General features: G+C 35.9%; 1 protein-coding gene across 1 annotated transcript; it reads right to left on the bottom strand.

Moving 5' to 3' along the window:
• Positions 1 to 1,003: 1,003 nt before the first annotated feature.
• On the bottom strand, positions 1,004 to 21,197 carry Akirin2 (akirin 2). Its single transcript, XM_026411429.2, has 5 exons — positions 20,937 to 21,197; positions 6,972 to 7,115; positions 5,017 to 5,166; positions 3,972 to 4,043; positions 1,004 to 3,706 (listed from the first exon to the last, which is right to left on the bottom strand). The coding sequence occupies exons 1-5, from the start codon at positions 21,169 to 21,171 to the stop codon at positions 3,696 to 3,698; spliced, it is 612 nt and encodes a 203-aa protein (XP_026267214.1). The 5' UTR covers positions 21,172 to 21,197; the 3' UTR covers positions 1,004 to 3,695.
• Between the last annotated feature and the right edge of the window lie 2,127 nt (positions 21,198 to 23,324).

Raw genomic sequence — 23,324 nt, 5'->3', positions numbered from 1 at the left:
ATATTCTAGTCATTTTCCTCCAAAGAGCCCTCAACTACATTTTTTTATTGTTTTTAAACAATGGGTAGTAAAAATCTAGGTAAACAATGTACAAATGATTTTAAGGATTTTTCATCTATTGCCTCTTTGAGGCCATCAGCCATGAGGCAGGTTTCCCAGTACTCCCATGTTGTATTAATGAGGACATCATTAATATGTACAGTATGGTTTCCTGCAGCTTTCAGATGACAGATGAGCACCAGATGAAATTTAGAAAACTTTAAAACTCATCTTACAGTATAAAATTACTAGTCTTAAGACTAACAAATTCACATCTGTCTGAAAGCACAGATTTCCTGAGATGAAAAAGTAACCCTACTTTAATTTTGCTATGCACTTACTGAATTCATGCAATCTAAATGTATATCATGCACTGAACCATGTTGAGGTAATAAATCCATAGTCAAGCTCTGGGACATGCCTATGAATTTATTAATGTTTAGGGAAATTAAGAGTGGGCAAAAGAAGACTGAGCAGCAGCAGCCAATAGAGGAAAATCCGGCAAGTGTAATATCTTACAAGCCAACTGAAGAGTTTCAAGGTTGAATGCTGTTTATGATCAGACTTCAAAAATCTTCAGTGACTTAAATATAGGCATCACCTATCAGATCAGATTGTGTCCAAAATTGACACTAATCCTGGAAAGGCCATACATTGTATAGTATCAACCTTTGTTCTGACACAGAAGTTTTAACCTGAAAATTAAAATTTTTAGGCCCAACTTCTAGCCTACAGTTATTTCAGATGCCTAGAGTAAATCAGTGGTAGCACAAATATCCAAAAAGGGACTGTCTTCCCAGTTAGACTCTTGATTGAATCCCAAGGGTGAACGGACTAATAAAAAAACTTATGACAAATGGGAGAACCTCAATGTGGATATGATGTTATAAGTATTTCAAATAGGGTAATGGTATCAAGTTTATTTGTGTAGAAGTACGTTTTTATGAGATGCATTTTTAATAACTTTTACACGTCAGCAGACTATTCTTTCAACTTTTCTGTGTTTGAGCTTTTCCCTACTAAAAAAAGTTGGTGAAAGCGGAGAGAGGCAGTAAATCGGAGGATGTTTAGAAAAACTTTTGAGTTCAGTTTAGTAACAGTAAAGAGTAATAGCTGGATGAGGAATATAGGATCAAAAGGTTTTTAATAACATTTTCTTTATTTGGGAATGATCTACAAGAGAGAAAACGGATGCAGGAGAGAAGATAGCTGGAACTGTGTCTTTGAATGAGATGTGAGTTTGTATGTGATGCAAGTGTGTATGTAATTCTTACATAGTACTAATGCATCACAGAGTAGACAGGGACAAAATTCGGCTTTAGCAGAATATTCACTTATTAATACTAGAGCAGAATAGTGGAACTCTAGCTGCTTGGATCATATCTGTAAAATGTATTTTACCGATTCCAGTGGTCTTCCTTTCCTAGGTCTTCTAATGCAGTTTCTAGGGGTGGAGCCTTACGAAGAAAGCTCTTCAGGTAGTAAATTCAATCACTGTCTGTTTAGAAATCATGTTCATTAGTCATGTCAAAGTCTTGATATTTTAAACCTCCGATATTTTTTTCAAATGCCTATTTTTCCTCAACAATACAAATAATTCTACCTTATTTGTACCCTTGTTAACCACATTCACTCAACACAGTAAGGCAAGTACAGCTCTATATCATAACTGCCTTTTACTAAAATAATGACATAGTACACTGAATTATGTGACTACTTATTATGAGGAATTTCGGGTCTCTTTGGGAATTAAGAATCCCTAGGTAGCTAATTACAGTTCTTTTCACTGAGATAAATTGGTATATGGACTATAGTAAGTAAATCAACTACTGAGTCCACATAATTTTAAGTCCAAGAATCCTGTACATTAACTTTCTTGAATTCTCTTAGACTACTATTTATTTTAAATGTAAGATAGAACTTTTTGGTAAGATAATAATGCAGAAATTTAGCTGTGAAGGAAAGTTTAATGAAGTTATATCGAAAATTGAAACTCTTATGACTTTTCAGATTGCCAGCATTTTTTTCCCTTTCAGCTGATTTTGCCTTCCAAACATAAAACCCAGCTGTTAACAAATTTTTAATCAGTGAAAATTCACAAATGCTTATTTAACAAAAGAATATCCAGTTTTGTCCTAAGGTTAACAAGGTTTGTTAAAGCATGTTTACATTCACTGTATTCCCATTCCTCCATATTTTAACTTACTGTTTGCACTCTCCTAAAAATGTTACCCACTAAACTGGTACTTCTTGGCTGGGACTTAGTAATGAGACATATGGTCGTCACAACTTGAGGAGGGTAACTGGCATCCAGTGGTCGAGGCCGGGGATGTTGTTTGTTAAACTCCCTGCAGAACACAGGTACAATCCCAAGAATGATCTGGCCAAAATTGTCAGTAATGCTGAGATTGAGAATCGTAGTACTGAGCCATTACCTTTTAAGAGTCTCGAAGAATTGGTGAAATTGCTAAAATTATAAAGAAAAAACTTTTCCCTTGTTCTACTAACTGAATCACTTATAAAGGTTTATGTTTCAGTATATTTAGGATTTGGGTAATCAGCGGAAATATGCTGTTAGTTTTCAACAAATTCACTGAAGCATTTTTTTGCTCACTTATTGAAAGAAAGCTGTGTCTAGAAGCCACTCAGGGAAAGTGAGTTAAATTTGCTGAGTCATGCTTTCTTGCACATCAAATATCAAGTCCTTAAAATTGGATTCTATTGATGCCTTTTAGGTAAAAATTCTAGAGCTCTTATATATTATTACCTCTATCTATGAGGTAATATATTATTATGCAGAAAATGTTACAAGTTACAGAAGTAATTTAGAATCAGAACGCAACTTTTTGAAATAGCACTCAAATTTTAAATCTTACCAGAAAAATTTACTTAATTGACTCCTGGAAAATGCTTACATTTAAAACACTGGCTTTATTCAAATACTACCCATTTGTACATTTAAAAAACAAGCAGGATAGAAGTAAATGTTTTATTCTTCCAACTAAATTCCAGTACTACAAGGGCAGTAAAACAATGATACACTGGAAAAAAAATGCAGCAATAAACATTTGTTAAAAAGACTGATAGAATAAATAAAACTACCAAAAAAAAAAAGGGAAAAGAAAAATCATATAAACCCATTCTGAAACCCCAAGAAGTCCTGGAATACAGAAATGCCCTCCTCCTTCACTATTTGACAGGAAGTACTGTAGGCTATTTGCTCAATATTGTCCTGGGATTACATTCTAAATTATTAATAACTGGTTACAGTTTGGTTGTAGTGCACAATTAAAATCACACTAACTTCATCTGAAGTGTCATTCTACAGTTTTATTTACACAACCAACGAAGGGCATGTTCTAGAATACCAGCTTTAATCCTTTTCAAACATATTAATATGAGAAGCCAAATTGTAATGATACAGCAAAGTGAGGCCACTGGTATTAATACAGGTAGCAAAGGTCCACATCCAGGTGTTACTGACATCAGGGAAATTTCCAAAACCAGTTGCTGCTGCCTAAGAGTGGTTGCCACTGACGAAAGCTTGACATAACCTGCATTCACAGGGAATATTGGCATTGTTGCATGTCGAAATTGGGACCTTCTGCAACAACTCAACAAGAAATAAGGCAGCCCACAATTGCAGAAAACTTGATTCATGAAACATCTAGAAAGGGGAGAAAAGGAAAATTAGTGCAAAGAACAGGTCAAAATTTAAATATTTTCATACCAAAATTAAAATACATTAGATATTCGTTCCAGATACTGCCCCTAGATAATTAAGTAAGCCTTACAAAAGTTTTGTGCTTATTCCTTCCAGGCTTTTTCTCCATCATTTTCTGTTAAAAGTGTATTCTTGAATACAAAAATAATTATTTTCTCTTTAATAGATGTTTTTGTTTTCGATTTATAATTCAAAGGCAAGTACTTACAACTAGCAGGCTGTTCTCCATATCGTCGCATTATCTGATCATGTGTAAACTTCACAAATGCATCATACTGTTCTATAAATAAAGGGACATGTCCATCACATGACTTGAAAATGGCCTAATAAAATCAGATAACTCTTCAAGTAGAAAATATCTAAGTTTTATTTTAAGTTGTCTATGAACAGCAATTTATTACAGTGAGAGGAAATATGTGAACAAAGCCTAACCAAAAAACTATGTTTTTAATCAGATCTCAAGAAAAAAATTATTATGAGCAAATTAATAGCTATAATAAAAATCTGGAGCTTAAAGTTAGAAACATTATGATCAAATTACCATACATTAAAAAGCTGCACGATTTAGATATTTCAAATATTTACATTGATAACAAAGTTATTGGGGGGCTGGGGATGTGGCTCAAGCGGTAGCGCCCTCGCCTGGTATGCGTGCGGCCCAGGTTCAATCCTCAGCACCACATACAAAGATGTTGTGTCTGCCAAGAACTAAAAAATAATTCTCTCTCTCTCTCTCCCTCCCTCCCTCTCTCCCTCCCTCCCTGTCTTAAAAAAAAAAAAAAGTTATTGGGGCTGGGGATGAGGCTCAAGCAGTAGCGCGCTCACCTGGCATGCGCGGGGCGCTAGGTTTGATCCTCAGCACCACATAAAAATAAAAATGTTGTGTCCACCAGAAACTAAAAAAATAAATATTAAAAAATTCTCTTTAAAAAAAATATACAAAGTTATTGTGAAAGATATAAATCCAAAAATCCACAACTAAACAAATAGTAATAGCACAGGATTCGTATGTGAAAAGAAAAATATAAAATCACTAATACTGTTGCTAATCTACAAAACTCTTTCCTGAGGTCACTAAAGTGGTACATAGCTAGAAGGCAGTTGATGTCCTTTATTAAAATGAAATTCCTTGTTCCCAGAAAACAGGTGTACCAGTGTACAGAACAGTGTAATTTAACTGATACAATGTACACATGGGAAATAATGCACTGCTTACAATGAGCTTCTGAGATACTCTAAAACTCATGTGTTACCTGCAAGTTTTGTGTTCAATATTTCTTCATACTCCTCTCGAACTTTCTCTTCGCGTTCTTTCAACAAACGTTCGCAGATCATCCCAACCTGCCTTAGAGTAAATAAGGGCTGTTCTTTTTTTAATGGTGAGGATGTTGCAGATGAAGTCCCTATATACAATGTGAACAAAAAACACCTGATGATTTAGGGCCATGATAGTACGCATCTTCTATCTAAAGAGATTTCATCTAGATTTTTTGATAGTGATATTAAATCCTATTTTAAAATCAGTTTTTAGCATAGGATTTCCCAAGCAGTCTAACAGGTTTAAAAGCAATAATAATTCTATCAGCTTGAGACTCTACAAACAGCATGAGGTAATAAAATATAAGAAGAAAATTCTCAGATGAGTGAACAAAGCTTTAAAACATTACAGTGACGGGTGAGTCCCATTATAAAACTTAACTCCATTCTAGCACATATCCTACTATAAAGGGTTTTAGTGAACAGATTACAAACTTTCCAAAAAGAAATAATGACCAACTTAATTTTATATTAAGAGTTAACAAATAATTACATACTTAAAAAGACATTTAGTAAGTGTCTTACAAGAAATTGGGGATTATTCCACCATTTTTATACAAGTACTACCCTCATTTTCCAAACTCCTCTAATTTAGAGGGGTTTTCCCATCATTTAAAAAAAGATTTTTTTATTGGCACAATAAATCCTTTATAATTTTTTTTTAAAGTACAGCATGATCCCCTTTATAGAAATTTACTCTAGAGAACATTCTGGAATCTAGATATGGCATTATCAGAGAGTGAAATACTTCATATAAAGAATTTCTTCAGAAATGCATTCCTCTTCAAGAATCACTTAAGGCACTTTGATCTTCCAAAAACATTACTCCCAGCTTAAAAGTATTGACATTTATCTTTTTGAGAACTCAGGTTTACAATGGCCATCTGTTACATCATTGCAAGTACTTTATAAACACACAAGCACACACACATCTGCTGTCAACTGTTTTCATCTTGCTTTGTGTGCCCCCAGTGCCTCCTATTCCTCTCAATTCTCTTGCTCCTTACAACCTGCATGGCTAGGACCAGTTAGTTAACTATATTTATTACACCCATATCTATTACCAGAGTAAAGTATACCAACTTTAGTTCATAATTACTATCTTACTTTCAAATTCCCCCTTTGTGAAGGCTGCCTGTTAACTGATCATCTAAGAAGTAAATTGACAATGAAATGATAATGATCTTGGTCTCTTGTTGATACAGTCTAGGTCCCACCCTCACCTCCTCTTACCCTGGGGATTCACCCACTCACATCTGGTCCCCAATACTGGGGGGCGGGGAGGTGTTACTACCATATTTAATTTCAGCTTTCCTGGTCTAATTCTATTTGATTATTTTATGGCTTTGAATGTTCGAAGAGCCACTTTTGATGGCTCCCTTTCAGCCAAAAAGCTTCAGCTTCCCCTATATACTTCAAACAGCCCTTATTTTTTCTGCCTTTAAAAAATAAAGCTTATCTGCAAATAAATAAGTCCCTCTAACAAGATATGTTAAGAATTCACCTTCAGGAATCCATCCCAATAAAACAAATGTATGACAATTATGTATACAGGGTTATTTCTTTAAATCCTATTAACAGAACTTCGTAATTGACAGTTAAGTAATCAAGGAAAACCATAAAAGGGCAGAGCATCCGCCATGCAAGTTACCTAATAAAGCATAGGCTATACTGTTAAATTTTCTTTAAAATGGAGGCTAGGTGATTGTCTTTGGTTAGTGGGAATCCAGGTTGTGATTACTTATTTTGTACCATATTTTTAAGATATTATTCATTACACACATGCATATACACACATTATTAATCTTGGGGGAGAAAGGAGCTTGATTTTGGATTAAACTTTCCCCATAGTGAATAATATTTATTTTCACGTATTAAAGTTTATTGTTACCTGGTGAAGCTGGTCCACTGAGGAGAAATGCATGTGGCTGTGCATCAGAACTACAACCTGGATCTGTCTGTTGGAAACTAGTTTCTAAATGTCTTCTCTTCTGCATGCGTTTATACTCTTGTTTTATGTTGTACAGAATTTGTTCTAAAAGAAAGAGTTAAAATTTGGCAAGATAAAAACTTTGAAGTTAAAGAAAGGTCAGCTTTCTAACAATTATTTAGTAGGTCCAATCTATCCAAATATTCCATTCAGATATTACAGAAAACTGATATTTTTGGAGGTATTCGTTTCAGCACATGTTGAGACACTTGCTCAAAAACCTCACATATACACATCACCTGGAATTCAGCTATTCAACAGAAATACTTCTTTGAACACTGACTAGCAAAAAAAAAAAAAGTTTCTATTCCAAATAATGGTCAGGGAATACAAAAACATTCTTAAGAGTACCAAATTCAAGCTCATTTATTCATCACATTTAGCACTATTAAATGAAGATATACTGCCAAGCCCATAAATAATTAAAAGAGGGAGGATTCTGTATACTCAACACACACTGGTGAGAAGTAACAGTAGGTGGGTACTAAAATATCATCATATATAAAATAGTTATGGCCATTAATATTAAGCTGGGAAGAACCTACGAATATTCCAGCATTAACAGTAAATAAAACACTCTCAATCTCTGGGGGAAAACATTTGTAGAGTATAACAGGCTCTCCTAATAAATAAGTACTACTATACCACAATGCAGTTATATTTAATCACAGCCATTAAAATAGGTAAAATTTGTCCTGTGTGTCTTTAAGTCAGTATGATTTATTTCAGAAAGAGTTCTAATTCAAAATAGGTACCATTTGGCCTCTCCAAAAAGTTCCTAAGGTTTCCACTACCCCCACTGCTCCCAAATTAATAAATTATCTATGCTTACTAATCCTAATCCAAAACAAGATTAAGCAAAAATGAAATTGCAACAACTTAATAAAAAGTTCATAGTACAGTATAACTTTTAATATTTGATTGTACAGTGAAGCTTTAAAACATGAAAACTTCCCTAAAGCATTATTTTAACTGGAAAAAAAAGCTGCAAAAGATAAGTTAACTTTGTAAACAAAATGTTTGTACATGAATTTGTGGTTTAAATACAAAAGCACACATTGGAATGATTTAGCTTCAGTTTGGTTGTGTTGGCTTTAGTATTTAACATTTTTTTAAGGTGTTCACATTTTGTTGAATATGGGTTATGTTACTTTCAGTCTTCCATTTAGGTGAAATAGTTCATAATTTTAAAATGAAGTTAACCAGTGTGAATTAAAATTACTCTCTATTGAATGATAAGTTTACCCAGATATAAATGGGTTTCCTAATATTCATCAGAGGTGTCAATAAAACTAATACAACATACTTTATTAATCAGGGCAAGCATAAATACTTTTTTAAACAACAGAACTCCTTTCAGTAATAATATTCTAAAAGGTTTTAAAGGTGATATTTTGATCTCTGATAATGACAAGCAGCAAGTTTCACTCACTTATCACTTTCTGTTCAAAGCTAGTACTAACATCCTGATCAAATATATCATTCAGTGCATCTTAAATTTTATTCACAACCAAAGACTTAAGGAGCTACTAGCTCAGAATAACTTGACTTCAACATCTACCTTTTGTGTGACACATACATATGTATATATTCACTGATTATTACACAGCCATTCTCAGATTACTTCAGTCTTCCCTTGCTGCTGGCTTCACACCCAAATCAATGAAAGCACAACTAAAATATATGGAAAGAATGTCTGCAACAAACCCAGGATTTCGATACAGTAAATTTTTTGGAAATTTATCTTTGTAAACCTCCACATCACCTGATACTTAACTGACATCACTAACAAGAATTTTAAGGTATAATTTACAAATGACAGAATTCACCAATTTAAATGTATGATTGAGTTCAGACAAAGTACATACAGTCTTGGAACCATCACAACCTTCATCACTCCAAAAGTTTTCTCAGGCTCCTCCTTTGCAGTTAATCTCACACCCTCCCCCACCCACACACACACACAACCACCATTTGCCAACACTGAACTTGTTATTACAGCTGACCCTCTGTATCCATGGCTTCTGTATCTGTAGATTTAAACAACCAGAGAGCAAAGTATTTTTAAAAAATAAAGCTGTACAGGTAGTACATTTTCCTTGTCATTATTCTCTAAAAAAACATAACCGGGGGCTGGGGATGTGGCTCAAGCGGTAGCGCACTCGCCTGGCTTGCGTGCGGCCCTGGTTCGATCCTCAGCACCACATAGAAAGATGTTGTGCCCGCCGAAAACTAAAAAATAAATATTAAAAAATTTTCTCTCTAAAAAAAATAAAAAATAAAATAAAAATAAAAAACATAACCTAACAACTATTTACATAGATTTTACATTGTATTAAGTATTATGTTGAATGAATCAGTAATTTCTTTTTATTTTGTGGCGTATACATGTATGTACTAATTTATTCCATTAAAGGACATTTGGATTCTTTTCAATTTAGGGCCATTATGAATATTCACGTACCAGTCTTAGGGTGAACATATTTTAATTTTTCTTAGGTAAATACCTAGGAATGGGATTGACTTCATAAGCAAATGGTTTTAGTTTGTAAGAAACTACCAAAATGTTTTCCAGAGTGATTTTACCACTTTGCATTCCTACCACCTTAACTGTATTAAGAGTTCCAGCTGCTCTACATCCTTGCCAACACTTGATACTGTCAGTTAAAGAGTTGAAGAACTTTGAATGCTACTGCCTGCCTGTACTGCTTTTCACATCTAATATGATGCAACTATGTCATCTAAGCCACACTGTGCCCTCAAATGTTCTAATACTGGTAACGTGATCTACAGTGTTATGCAGAAAAATTGTCCGTTTTAACTTGGCCAAGATCTCAGTAGCACAAGTCACAAACAGCTAACTACAAGCCTCAAGCTCACAGTTCAAGGGTTTAAACTGTTTTAAAGATGATTAACTCAAGAAATGTTCCCAGATTCAGTATTTTACAACTCATATTGATAGGCCAAACCTAGATATTTGACATCAGGTGCTACTAGACCAGCTTGATGAATGCCTTCCATACTTGTCTACTTAAGCTATTTAGATCCATCACTCCAAAAGTTCTCTCAAGCCATCTCTTATCAAACTAGCAAGTTTATGCACATTTACATACTCTAAGTATTATATTCTAAGAATATGCAACATTTGACACTGTGTTGCCAACACACAGTCCATTTAAAAAAAGGCAAAGCTTCATTTGCATTATTAGCTGCTAAAATCTCAAAAACCTTACTCTTTTATTCTAAACTGTTAAGTAAAAGAGCAGCAAATTCTGACCCTGGGATTTTCATCCATCAATCTAGTAAATGCTGCTAAGATTGCTAATAAAAGTCCCCTCCGTAATAGGTAAGTCATATCAATGAGTCAGCACTTATTCCTTTGCAATATATATATATATTTTAATTTAGGTGAATGGAGGTGGGGCCTCAGGTGGGCACAGTGACACAAATCTATAGTCTCAGCAGCTGAGGCAGGAGTTCAAAAGCCAGCCTCAGCAACAGCAAGGCACCAATCAACTTAGTGAGACCTGTGACTAAATATAAGGTACAAAACAGGGCTGGGGATGTGGCTCAGTGGTTGTGTGCCTCTGAGTTCAACCCCTGGTACACACTCACCCCCCAAAAGCCTCTTTTTAGTTTCCACTGATGCCTTAAAATCCCTGGATACAATGAATAAGATTTGACAATCAAACATGAGAAAGTAGTTATGGGATTTAAAAAAAAAAATTGAACAGCTGAATTGATGAGAATAAGAAAAACAGTATCAAGATGGGACTGTTCAAGGCAAGGAGCTTGGACAGACAACCAACTAAAAATATGTTTAAAGGAGTACCACAAATTGGGGAAGAGAGAAGTGACAAATACCTTTCTAGGATCCATGAATTTAAAAAAAAAAAAAAATATGTGAAATTCATTTGTGCTCCAGACCCATAAAGCTTTAATTTCCCACTGACATTACTAGCTCAAACATTAATGTTTCATGAGCAGTTTTAAGTTTATATGTATGAGATAACCTTTTATATCACTTTGATTGGCATTTATTTCTCTAGGAAGTATCTTTGGGGTAAAAATGGGTATCTAGGCCCCTCCTCAAAAACAAAACATTAAAAAAAAAAACTAAAAAAAAAAAAAAAGGTCCTGAAAGTTTGTCATTTCTAAATAGGGATACAAATGATAAGAAAAATCTGTACACAATTAAGTTCAGAAAATCTACAGTAGCCATATTAAGACCAAAAACTAAGAAATTGTTTCAAATACAGTAATAGAACAAATCTGTGGTTTTGAAATGCATATTATACATTGTCGTGTCCACTTTGTAAATTAAAAACATATACATTGGAGGTTACTATGGAGATACACCTTCAAATACCAGCTATTTTCCCAGGAACATCTGTTTAGAAACTAAAGCAATTCTTATATTCTTGGATCTGGAACCAAATTCTAACATCACATAGTCAATGTACAGCTAAAATTTTAACCGCTATCTAAATTAGCATGAATCTTACTACTTACAGGTATCTTCTCAAATAGCTTACAAGCTAAGAGATTTTAAGTCTGTGAACAGGGAAAAGAAAGGATATTGAACCATCCAAAATTCAAAACCCAAAGTGCGCATGCTACAGAAAACATTTGGTTCCATTTGGTTCAGAAGCAAGAGGTCCAGCTCTTACCCTACTACCCCACCTGAGGCATGAAGGCAAAGTAACTTAGATTTATCTATAGGATTCTGACAAGTCCAATCACTTATGTCAAATAAATTATCACTGGCTATTTAGTATCAATGAAATAGTATACTGTGACCTTGTAGTGAGTATAATTTTTCTTCCTACTGTAAGAAAATGAACACCTTGTAAAGTAAAATATAATGTAAATTTAGAATCTCAGCCAGTCTGCAAAGACTGAGAGAACAAATTCTTTGAGACTCTAGAGCAGCACAATCAAGCTGAAGTACAAACCCACTTCCTATCATGACTTGCTAGGGCACTACCCAGCCTACCCCGACACCCACCAAAATTGAGTATACCTGGAAACCAGAATTTATAAATGGGTGACTTGCAGACCAAATCAAGCCCTGTTTAACTTGAATACTTAAAAAAAAAAAAACAGGTGTGAATTTATGGCCACATTGGGTAATCTTCTTAAAATGTAGATTCTGATGGGCAGAGCTGCTGGTCCATAGCAAGACTGGAATTTGCTAATACCCACCTAGTTTCCATCACTGATTTATATTACTTGTGTGGAACTATGTATGGGTACTTTAGTGTCTAGTCCTTGTTTAAAGTAACTCTTTTAATGTGACTTAAAAAAAAAAAAAAAAGGTAGTTCTTACTAGTGAATGGAGGGGAAGGAAAGCATTGACAGCTGGAATAATTACAAAAATACCTAAGCCAATGAGCTCAATTCATTTTATCACCCTCACCTGAATGGTTTTGTAAGTTCTAAGTTAGACATATCTAGGAAAATCTGCAAATTAATTTAAATTGAATAGACCTACTAGATTTACTACGACACTATATATTCTGCTTCTGTCATCTCTCCTAACATACTTTCTTTCTAAAATTCAATCACTATGGTGATTAACAAACGTGTTTACTTTTCTATTACAACTTGTGTTGGAATTGATTGGAATCCCACTGGCATCTTTTGTTTATCCCATGTACTTTATAAATTACTTGTAAGCTTTTAAAAGTCAACAGATTTGTGGGCTGGGGATGTGGCTTAGTCGTTGAGTGCTTAACTACCATGTATAAGGCCAGGGTCTGATCCCTAGTATTGCCAAAAGTCAACAGATTTTACAAAAATTCTGATTTCGGGTGGGAGGTGGGGGGCTACTGGGAAAATCTGACAATAAAAGGTCCAAATTCCCCATGGCTAGAACTAAAAAGAAATGCTCTGAACTAAAGGTATAAATTATTGTGCATCATGTGTGTCAAGGGAGCTATTAAGATAGGCATGGAACTGAACCTGAAACTAAAGAACTCCTAAATTTAATGGCCAGATGAAGACAGACAGAGCAGCCAGAGAGGTGGAAGAAAACTGTGAACACAGAAGAAAAAAAAGGAGCATGTCAACAGGGTGAATACTATTTAAAAAAAGGTCAAACAAGAGAACTAAGTGCCATGGAATTCACTGGTGACTTGACAAGAGCTGTCTGAAGCACAAATGCATTAGTTGATTACCAGAGAAATAGAAGCAGGTGACTTGAAAGCTCTTTTAATTTGGTTTTAAAGTGGAGGAATCTGGAAGACAGCAGGAGGAAGATGATGTTTTACTTATTTTCCAAAGGGAGGCCTGAGAATATTTCATTTCAAAAGCAAAGATCCAGTTGAGAAAAAAAAAAATAATAAAGAGGATAAAGTTCCTTTGGAGAGGGGGGGAATCCTTCCCTTAATGTGTAAAGGGCTTTCATCATTTCCTTTAACCTTCAATGATAACTAAAATAAAAATAGGATAGGCACAAATGTCAGAGTATAGGTATTGGGAAACTTAAAAATTTGATGGCCTCTATTAAGGACAAGGTTATTTAACTGAAATGTGGTACTGTGGGACAATGTTAAAAGTTCCATTTGAGGTTGTTCTATTTTGACTATTTCCTCACTCAATGAGGCAGGTGTGTATATTTTTATGAGAAAAATGAGACTCTGCTTCAATGTCTTGTTTCTAAAAAGTTAGTGTCGATAAGGTTCTGACTTCAGGACACAAGCTGTTAATATCTATTGCTCTCTAGTACTGTAAAACTACAGTATAATAGCGTAATACTACAGTATTCCATAAGCACCTAAAATTACAATATATTACAATGAGGAAACTGACTTTTAAAAAGCAGATGTCAGAACAGAGGGGTAACAACTACATAGTAATTCTTTCACACCCTGAAACTTCAAACAGTTTGCTTATCAAGAAGGTAATAAACATAATAGAGCATAATTTCCATCTAGAGCCCTGAAACAATGATCACTGGCTATAGCAAAACAGGTAAGAAATCTTCATTTTACATCCAGAAATTTAAATTTATATTAAGGGATGGCTAAAGTGGCTCTACACTATCTTCTCTTACTACAGGTATTTAGCTCCTATGAGAATGTCTTATTGTTTTAAATGTTAAGAATTATTCTAAATGAGGTCAGCATTGCCACACATGTACAAGGCGTTATAATGCCAGCCTCTGATAATGTACTATTATCTACCTTGGGCCACTGGAGGCTGTTACAATGAGCACCAGATTCCCCAATCCTGGCATAGCAACTAAAATCTCCCACACTTTTAAACCAATTTTAACACTGAGAAAAGTACTTCCAGAGGTAGAGAAGAAAAAGGAAAAGAAAGGTGGGGAGAGGGGACTTCATGAAAATCAAAAGGAAATCAGTATAGGATAGGGACCATGGAGAGGGAGTAGGAAAGGGGAAATACTCAGGAATAATACTGGCCAAATTATATTGTTATATTTGCACACGTACTAACAACAGATCCCACCATTATGTACCACCATAATGCGCCAATTTTTTTAAAAAATCATAAAAAAGTTCTTCCAGAAAATTATATCTTAGCATTAAGAACAAGACAATCCCCTATTAACAATTAAAAAGCAATTTCAGGAACAGTAATGTTTGATAAATAGACTTTCTTCAAATCCCACTTCATATTCTATTCTTCAGTTGCTAAGTCAGTTTAATAACACCGTCTTATTTTAAACACAAAAACAAAAACTAACTCTTCTAAGTCCCTTTCTCCCCTTCCGTTTGACTTTTTTGGGAGGGAGTTTTGTAAGAATAAACCTTAACAAAAATGAAAATGAATGCCAAGGTCAGAATATAAACAAGCTTTAACACCTTTAAAAAAAAATCTTTGTTACTTTTTATTCAAGCTTAGCCAGCCTATGGATGGAATTCATCAATAATGGCCAATTTATCAGCCCCAAGAGACATAGTTCTTTGATTAGCCAGCACAGAATTTAGACCACAAAAGGGATTCTGATGAACTTGAAAAAGTGACTTATTAGAGGAGAAATTTAGATTTTTAAATACAGTGGAAAAAAAATGAAGTACATGAGACCTAGGAATGTAATTAAATCCCAAATTCTAACGAAAAGAATTTTGATAAAAATCACAATGTTCCAAAGCACTAGTATATCTCAGTATGATTTGCCCATGACATCTCACAGATAAAAAACTGACTTACTCAACTTTTAAAGGAAAAGACAGAAGTAAGCTATACTACAAAACTAGACGCATATTTATTCTATGCTGCTTTTCTAGGGCTAGAAGGTCAAATACCACAACCACTACCACACTCTTAAAAATTCTACCTTCCCAAGATTACAAAGTCTATTTTACTGTAAAAATCTGACAACAATCCTAAAATAAATATCAAAATTAACAAAGGAACATACACTAGAATTTTAAATTATCTCAAGGATTCCCTGTTTAATGTAGTTGCAATACCATTTCATCTTTTTCAATTCTTTTAGAAATAAAATATCTTAGAACTTCATTACAAAATGTTTTCTCCACAAAATTCTGTAAAGTTTTGAAAATGTTTCTTTAAATGAGCAAATCTATAATAATGGTAAAATTTTTGTAAACTATTTATAATATTGGAATGCAGGCAGTCTTATGTTTAGCATCTAGAAAAAATACTGACAAGTATATTTCAAGTGCTTAAAAAAAAAGTTCTAAAAAGAAAAAAGTGATACAGAACTAATGCGCAAAACTGAACCCCCCTCCCCAAAACTTTAGCACCTCAAAGAGCCTTAGGAAATGCCAAGGTCTGAATAACTCAAAAAATTCAACATTTTGAAGTTTTATTTGTGATAAACATTATGACAGATAAGAATAACTCTGAGGCCATTTTTACACTATTTATAATTAGTTATATCTACAAATGCCAGGCTGGTACATACAGATTTAAATAAGTATTTCCCATTCATACTTTTTAAAAAGTAGGTTATCTTCTCAAAGGCAAGAAATTCACATATGCATAGAGAACATTCTGTGAGTCATCTGTATTAGGCACAATGTTAATGGTAAGGGCTCCAAGAATCACAAATTGCTAATTACCAAATTCAGTTATAAGGGACTTTAAATACCCACCCCCAATGCCATTACTATTTTCATGAACCAACTATCTAAAAGGTGCAAACTCAACTCATGCTATTATTCTGCATTCTTGTAGGAGAAAACTTCTCTTTTAGATAGCAAAAATACTCAAAACTGGACACTTCCCCTTAATCTCTCTATTTTCAGTCTTTCAAAACTAAAGTGTTTTTATCCCTACATCTCAACACTTAGTAGGAAAGACGTATATGAGTAATATTCAGTATATTTAGCCTATTTTTCCTATAAAGCCATTCAATAACAAGAAGTTATTCTCCTTTACATCTCAGATTATGTTTCTGTAGTTCTGAGCTGATAGCATCCATACCTAAAGAGGGAGCTAACCTCTGAACTACAAAACTAGAAGTATATTTATTCTATGCTGCTTTTCTAGGGCTAGAAGGTCAAATACCACAACCACTTTCTGTGCTCAAGTTTGGCTTCATTTTTCTACCTTCCATCTCCCCCCCAAAATGAATATAACTATACTGTTTAATGGTCATAAAGGATTCTTTTTTTCTTCTACTTTGCAGTATTGAGGATAAAAACCATGTCATTGTTTTCATGCATGCTAGCTTGCTGTACTGCTGAACTACAGCCCAATTCCAATTTGGATTCTTAAAGGCATAATTTGTAGAACTATGAAATAACTGCAGTTACATATATAGTCATAAACAAAATATTAGGTTTAAAAATCCATAATTCAAAGATCATTAAAAACATTTATTTGTCAAATCCACTAAAAAATTAGAAGTTAACTGCTGTCTAAATAACCACAAAATATTAAAAAAAAAAAAAAAACCACTTCTGGCTCAAATAAATGACATCTGAAGTGAGATGTTGCCTCCTCCAACAGACATCTCATTTGTTTGCCTAGAACCATTTATATTTCATTTAAACCAGCTGGTGTCTCTGTTTGCAGGCAAGCAATCAATGTCTAGTGAACAATCTATGTTCCTGTAAACTCTTCCCCATTCACAAGCTGTAGTTTCCATTTTTAATGGCAAGTTTCCAGCAAATACAATGAGTTCTCACAAAGGAATTTAACTCTTCATCCAACTCAATTCCTAAGACAAACTAGAGCAATGGTACCAAGCCATAAACAATGTGTATTAATGTGCCTAACAAACTGAGAAAGAAGTTGACACATCTACAGAAGGCTGTCTTCACCAGACCATTAATTCACTGCACAATTATGAAAACAATGTGTTGGATTTGACTGACAGTCTCTTGTAATGTTGCATAATATTTTGGTTTTATGAAAATAACTTCTTGAGAATGTCATGACAATCTTGGCTAAATGATAATAATATAGATGTTTCAAAAACCAATAGAAAAGGATAGAACACTTTGAATTTCTTTTCAACTTGTCTAGTTCTAAATTTATTTAAATTACACTGAACTCAACAGAAGTAAAAGTTTTGGGAGGCATTCACTTCTGCAACCATATTTAATGCTTCTCTCCCCCTACCCATCTTCACTCATCATCCTCTTTTTCCTTTACACACACAGGAGTATTATAAGCCTCACTGCTAACACCCTAAACCAGAGTACACAAACTTTTCCTGTAAAGGATCGGTCAACAAATTCAAAGCTCTAGGGCAAAATAATGTCACTACTCTATCCTGCCATTATCATCTGCAATGAACAGAACTTCATAAAATAACGAGCATAGCTGTGTCTAATAAAATTTTTATTTATAGGGGCTGGGGATGTGGCTCAAGCGGTAGCGCGCTCGCCTGGCATGCGTGCGGCCCGGGTTCGATCCTCAGCACCACATACCAACAAAGATGTTGTGTCTGCCGAGAACTAAAAAATAAATTAAAAAAAAAAATTTTTATTTATAGACACTATTTGATTTTTATCACTTTCTGCATCACAAAATAATTTTCCAACTATTTAAAAAATACTAAAAATGTTCTTAGTTCCCAAGCTAATACAAAAGCAAAGCCAGTTTGTTGATCCTGTCCTAGACTGTACTTTTGAATTAGTAAACTCAGGTGTCCCAAAAACAGGTTTGAGACATGCTGTAAGGGGCTCCTACAAAAACCCCACAGTGTTAATTAAGACAATAAAAGCTCTAAGTCTTGAGGATAAGAAAGCAAGCTTGACTTCCTTCAGCTCCACTATTCTTTTTTTCCCAGTTATTAAATTTCAACAGTTTGAAAAATATTGACAAATAAAAACAGTCATTAAGTCAAACTTGGAATCACCTTCCTGGAATGACTAAAATAATAACTAGAATAATAACTAGGGTTTAAAGCAGATGTCCCAGTTCCTGAAACTACTAATAACCCATATCATAACTTAAGCTTCACCATGAGAAATAACTGGTATGGAAGTATCCTTAGGAGAACGATGATAAACTGTATACTATATATGTGTTCTCTAGTTCTAAATTTATTTAAATTACACTGAAAACTGAAGTGAAAAAAAACAATTCTAGCAATCTGTCAATCTGAATTTAGTAAGCCTTGTCTACTTCCAATCCTAGTTCTATTTATTTCAGCTAAAGATGGGCATTCACTCAAAGTTTTTTTTTTTAGGAATCACCACTGTTGAAATAAAAATCTAAAAGTTGGGTGCTTGGAAAAAAATTATTTTCAAGTTTGGAAACAGGAAAACTGGGAAAGCTCTGGGACACCTGAATAATACTACAGTTCCCATTATGACATTATTACAAGACAGAAGCATACCCCAAACTGGTCATAAAAGACACCTTTTTTCAGTGTCGTAAATTACAGTAAAAAATTAACATTTAGCAAATCAGAACTTCAGCAAATTTAACTTTTTCTCCAGTCAACATTATAAGTTAATATTCCAATTAGCTGAAATAGCTAAATAATTTTTAGCAAACTCAATAAAAATCAATTAGGATGTGATTTTAGGCTCCAGGGTATGAACAAACTTCCAACATTGATGTCAAAAAACACCTTGAAAATTAAAATATAAGAACATTTCAGAAATTGAATGTGAATTTGAATCAGCTGGCTTTAACAATAGCAATTATTCTGATTTTTACTACTGCAGCTCACTCATTTGAAATTTGAGATAATGAGGAGCCCAATGTATTAATCAATGCTACAAATATATCACTGAAATGACTAATTTGCAAAAGAATCACAATTCTAAGTTCCCATTAAAGTGAGGGAACATGTTATACAGCTCCCTGGTGTTTATATGCTGGACTAAACAGCATTTAGTTATTTTTTAACTCACAAACCTAAGACTGTATTAATCCACTACCTCCAGTTAAATTTATTGCTGGTTTATTCCAGCTACTTTGAAATGGCTTTATTAGTAGTTAAGTATAGATACCATGATGTTTCAATTTTCAAGATATTTCACTAAAGACAATCAAAATGTCAACAAGGAACTCATTCTTGTCAATGGTGGTTCTCTTGTTTTTAAGTAATGCCTAACAATGCCTATGTGAATGCCTTCACATAAAAGACAGTTTAGGTATCCTCATTAAATAAAATTCTGTGGCTACAACTCTAAAAGAGCATAAAGTCAGATCAAATATTTAATTGCAAAAATAGTAATCTAGGTATTTGAGGTTTCTCCATGGATTTGGGAAAGGGTATCTTAAAAAGTGACATTAAGAAAACCCATTTAGTAGAGTCAATTCCAAATACAAGTTGCAAAATATAGAGATAATTTCCATCTTTTTTAAAAAGCTAATGATAACAAGACATTTAAAATCAAGCCAAGAAAAGGCTTTGTCTAAGGGTGATATTACCACAGGCTCACACACAAAACCTTTGAATGCTACACACAAAGGAAACGGATTTACACTTCAAGTCCACAAAAGCCTATCCTAGGACTGTGCCAGGGGCACACAGAATTCAAAGTACAAAAAAAAAAAAAAAAAAACCGGTCATACACTTGCTGTAAAAAGCAGCCAAAGGCATTCCTCATAGTCACTTTCAGGAAATGTTTCAAGATGAAAAGCAAATAAGTCTGGAGTCCCTTGGAATCTTAGGTTTTTATTTTCATTTTTAAGGCTAAGTTATTTTCTAAACATACTTTTTGAGTAGAAATTAAGGCATTTCTAAGGAAAAGCAACTACTCAGCCCCAATTTTCAATACAATTTGTATTTCACTAAAAGTTCAAGATTTCCCAAGGTCTAGACCCAGTGTGATCACATTACAGTACTCGGGAAGAGCATTTTCTTTGTTGTTGACCCTGCTAGGGAAACAGGTCTTGACTCAGCCAAAGTGGCGTTCTTGTGGGTGATTAATGACAGGCCTAGATCTCGCCCCAGTGACATCCATCCCCACCCCCCACCCCCTCTATACTAAAATCAGCCATGTCTGAACTGGAGGAGGGGCTGCCGTCTCGCCTCAAACCACCCAGTCCCAGAGTTAATAGCTGCAACCAATTGATTCAGGCCAACAGACATCGAGATTCGGGTGAAATGTGACCTTTCTCTCGCCTGATTTATGAGTAATATCGACCTCTCTGATCGTTTCCGCTGGGTAGCTACTTACTACGGAAACACTCAATTCCAGTGATTCCGCCCAAAGAAAAGGATCTTCCTCTTCTCCACAATACCGGCACGACACGGCCCCTACCCACTCAACCTCCCGACTACCCTCCCTTAACATCAGGCCATGTCCATTATGCCTCCATACCTCTGGGGGCTAATTAAAAGAAATGTATGTGGTCGCCCGACTTATTTAAGAACGAGGGCCACAGTCCAGCACCCACCCCACCCGCTTCATCATGCGCCCCCAAGCCCACCCTGGCAGCCACCCGGCCCAGTCCCACCTGTGGTGAGGCGGGAGGAGACATCGCCGAAGGGGGACGGCTCCATTCGGAGATACTTCTGCGGCGAGGCGGCCGCAGCCGAGAAGGAGGCGGCGGTGGCTGCAGCCGCCGACGACGGGGAAGCAGCGGCCGAGGTGGGCGCCGACAATGGCGTACATCGCCTCCGCTTCGGGGAAGCCGGGCTCAGCAGCGGGTCGAAATCCAGAGTCCTTTTCAGAGTGGCTCCGCACGCCATGGCCGGAGGCAGCTGAGGCGCCCGGCTCGGGTGGGGTCGGGGAGGGGGAGGGCGAGGGAAGGGGGGGAAGACCGGGGACTCTAAGAGAGCCTAGCCGACGGGATCGGGAGGAGCCAGGTGGGTGTTGGAGCGCCGGCCGAGTAAAGAGGTGCCGCCGCCGCCGCTGCCTCCGCGGCAGGGGCAGTGGCCAGGGCCGGTCCGGGCGAGAACGCGAGGGGCGGTGGCGGCACGCACGCCAGCCGCGTCAGGGGGGCTCTTCCGCCTCCTCAGGCACCGCTCCCCGGGAAGAGGCTCCGGCTGCCCCAGCCGTCCGTTCGAGCTTTGCGCCGCGCCAGAGGCGCTCCTGCGCCGAGACCGGCTTCCTTCAGAAGTAGATACCAGCCCAGAGGGGTGTGAGGCTGGAACGCGGTTTCCAATAGACCCTAGTACGTTCAGAAGCTTCGGAACGGCGGCCGATGGGGAGGGATTGCGAGGTGGCTGCGGCAGCAGGAGCTCAAACGAACACGTCCAACCGCTTCCCCCTCCACCGTACGACTCTTCCACCCGCCGCCGGCCCCAATATGGCGTCAATAACAACGCCGCCGATTCAAATCCTGCGGCCTCAGGGCGCCTGCGCATAGAGGCGGGCCCACTCGAGGGTGCATTCTGGGAGTTGTGGTTTTACTCTGTGGGGAGGAATCGGCGTGAAAGATGGTAAGGGAGGAGTCACAGAAACTACGACTCCCGTCGGGCAAGGAGAGCGATTCCGAGTTCCGGGTTGGAATTTAAATCCCCTACACAGCCAAAGAGTAAAAGGAACTGAGCTAAAGAGAAAAAAGAAAAGGCTCTGAGACGGCGAGAGGGAAAGGGAAGCTAACCAGTAGGAAATCTAGTTAAGCCACTTAAGATACCTGTAAGACTCCGGGCATAGTTGCTCCCACAGTGGTTTAACAAGGGAGACATAGAAAACAGCCAACCTAGTAGTTCAAGAGAGATTACTTTCAGTATCAAAAGTGCCCAAAACAAAACTTGTCACATCGAAGTGACAGAAAATGATGCAGATTATAACATCTATTTGAAATTATGAGACAGAACAAATTAGTGTCAGATTGCATTATCCTTGACTGAACTCTGTGCTTTGCCCTTCTCAGTAGCTGCTTGCCGACACATTTAATTCTGCAAAGCCAGCTTTGTTTCTGTAAATGAATAGGATTTGAACAAAGTACAGAGCCAAATTATTTCCTCTGGGTAAAAAGCAAGGGATACCCGTAAATGCATTAACTCTGTTAAATTTGGTGTATATCTTGTGCACAGTAAATAATATATATCCGAATACATAAGGATATGCCTAGGTAATTGATATTGGACCCATTGTGTAAACAGAGGAGGAAGATATTTCTTAAAATTGTATTTTTAATCAAGTACCTAAACTAAGAATTGAGTTCAGCATTAATTTAAAAAGTGGTTTATGTAGAAACTGTATTGACCTCTACCATGGTCTCTGTCAGCAGTCTATACGAAACTATGTGAATGCCATATTATCAAATGATTATAAATAACAAATACTGACTTCCAATGCTCATTTACTCTTGTCCTTTGTTCAGTAATCAACAGATGTTTTGTAGCCATTTTGTACACTTTGTAACCAGTTTTGAACAGTAATTGAATATATTCTCACTTTATAGAATTGTCCAATAAATACCTCAGCCATGAGAAGTTTTGATCACACTGTGTCAACAACTAAGCCACGATAATTTTAATTTAGGATATAATACTGTTTGAAAAAAAATGTCTTTACAAAGACCAGCATTTAATGAAATAATAACTAAGACATCTATTAAGTAAACTTTTACTAAACACTCATAAAACCCATGATACTGTGAAATTAATAGAATATACATATTTTAAAGATGAGTAGAAAATATTTGTTTATCTAAGTATTTTCTGAAATTAGGATTTGACTTTACATGATAGAATTTACATTAGAAAAGACAAGTGTAGTGGCACAGACCTGTAATTTCAGCAACTCCAGAGGCTGAGACAGGAGGATCAGAAGTTTGAGGTCAGCCTGAGCAACATAGTGAGACACACAACACTGTGTCTCAATATAAAATAATTAAATGAATGAGTGATGTAGCTCAATGGTAAATTGAGTTCAATCCCCAGTATCAATC

This window comes from Urocitellus parryii, chromosome 8 (genome assembly GCF_045843805.1).
Source record: "Urocitellus parryii isolate mUroPar1 chromosome 8, mUroPar1.hap1, whole genome shotgun sequence".
Classification (NCBI taxonomy): domain Eukaryota; kingdom Metazoa; phylum Chordata; class Mammalia; order Rodentia; family Sciuridae; genus Urocitellus; species Urocitellus parryii.
The sequence above is the reverse complement of the archived record's forward strand: the minus strand, read 5'-3'. Positions and strand labels throughout refer to the sequence as shown.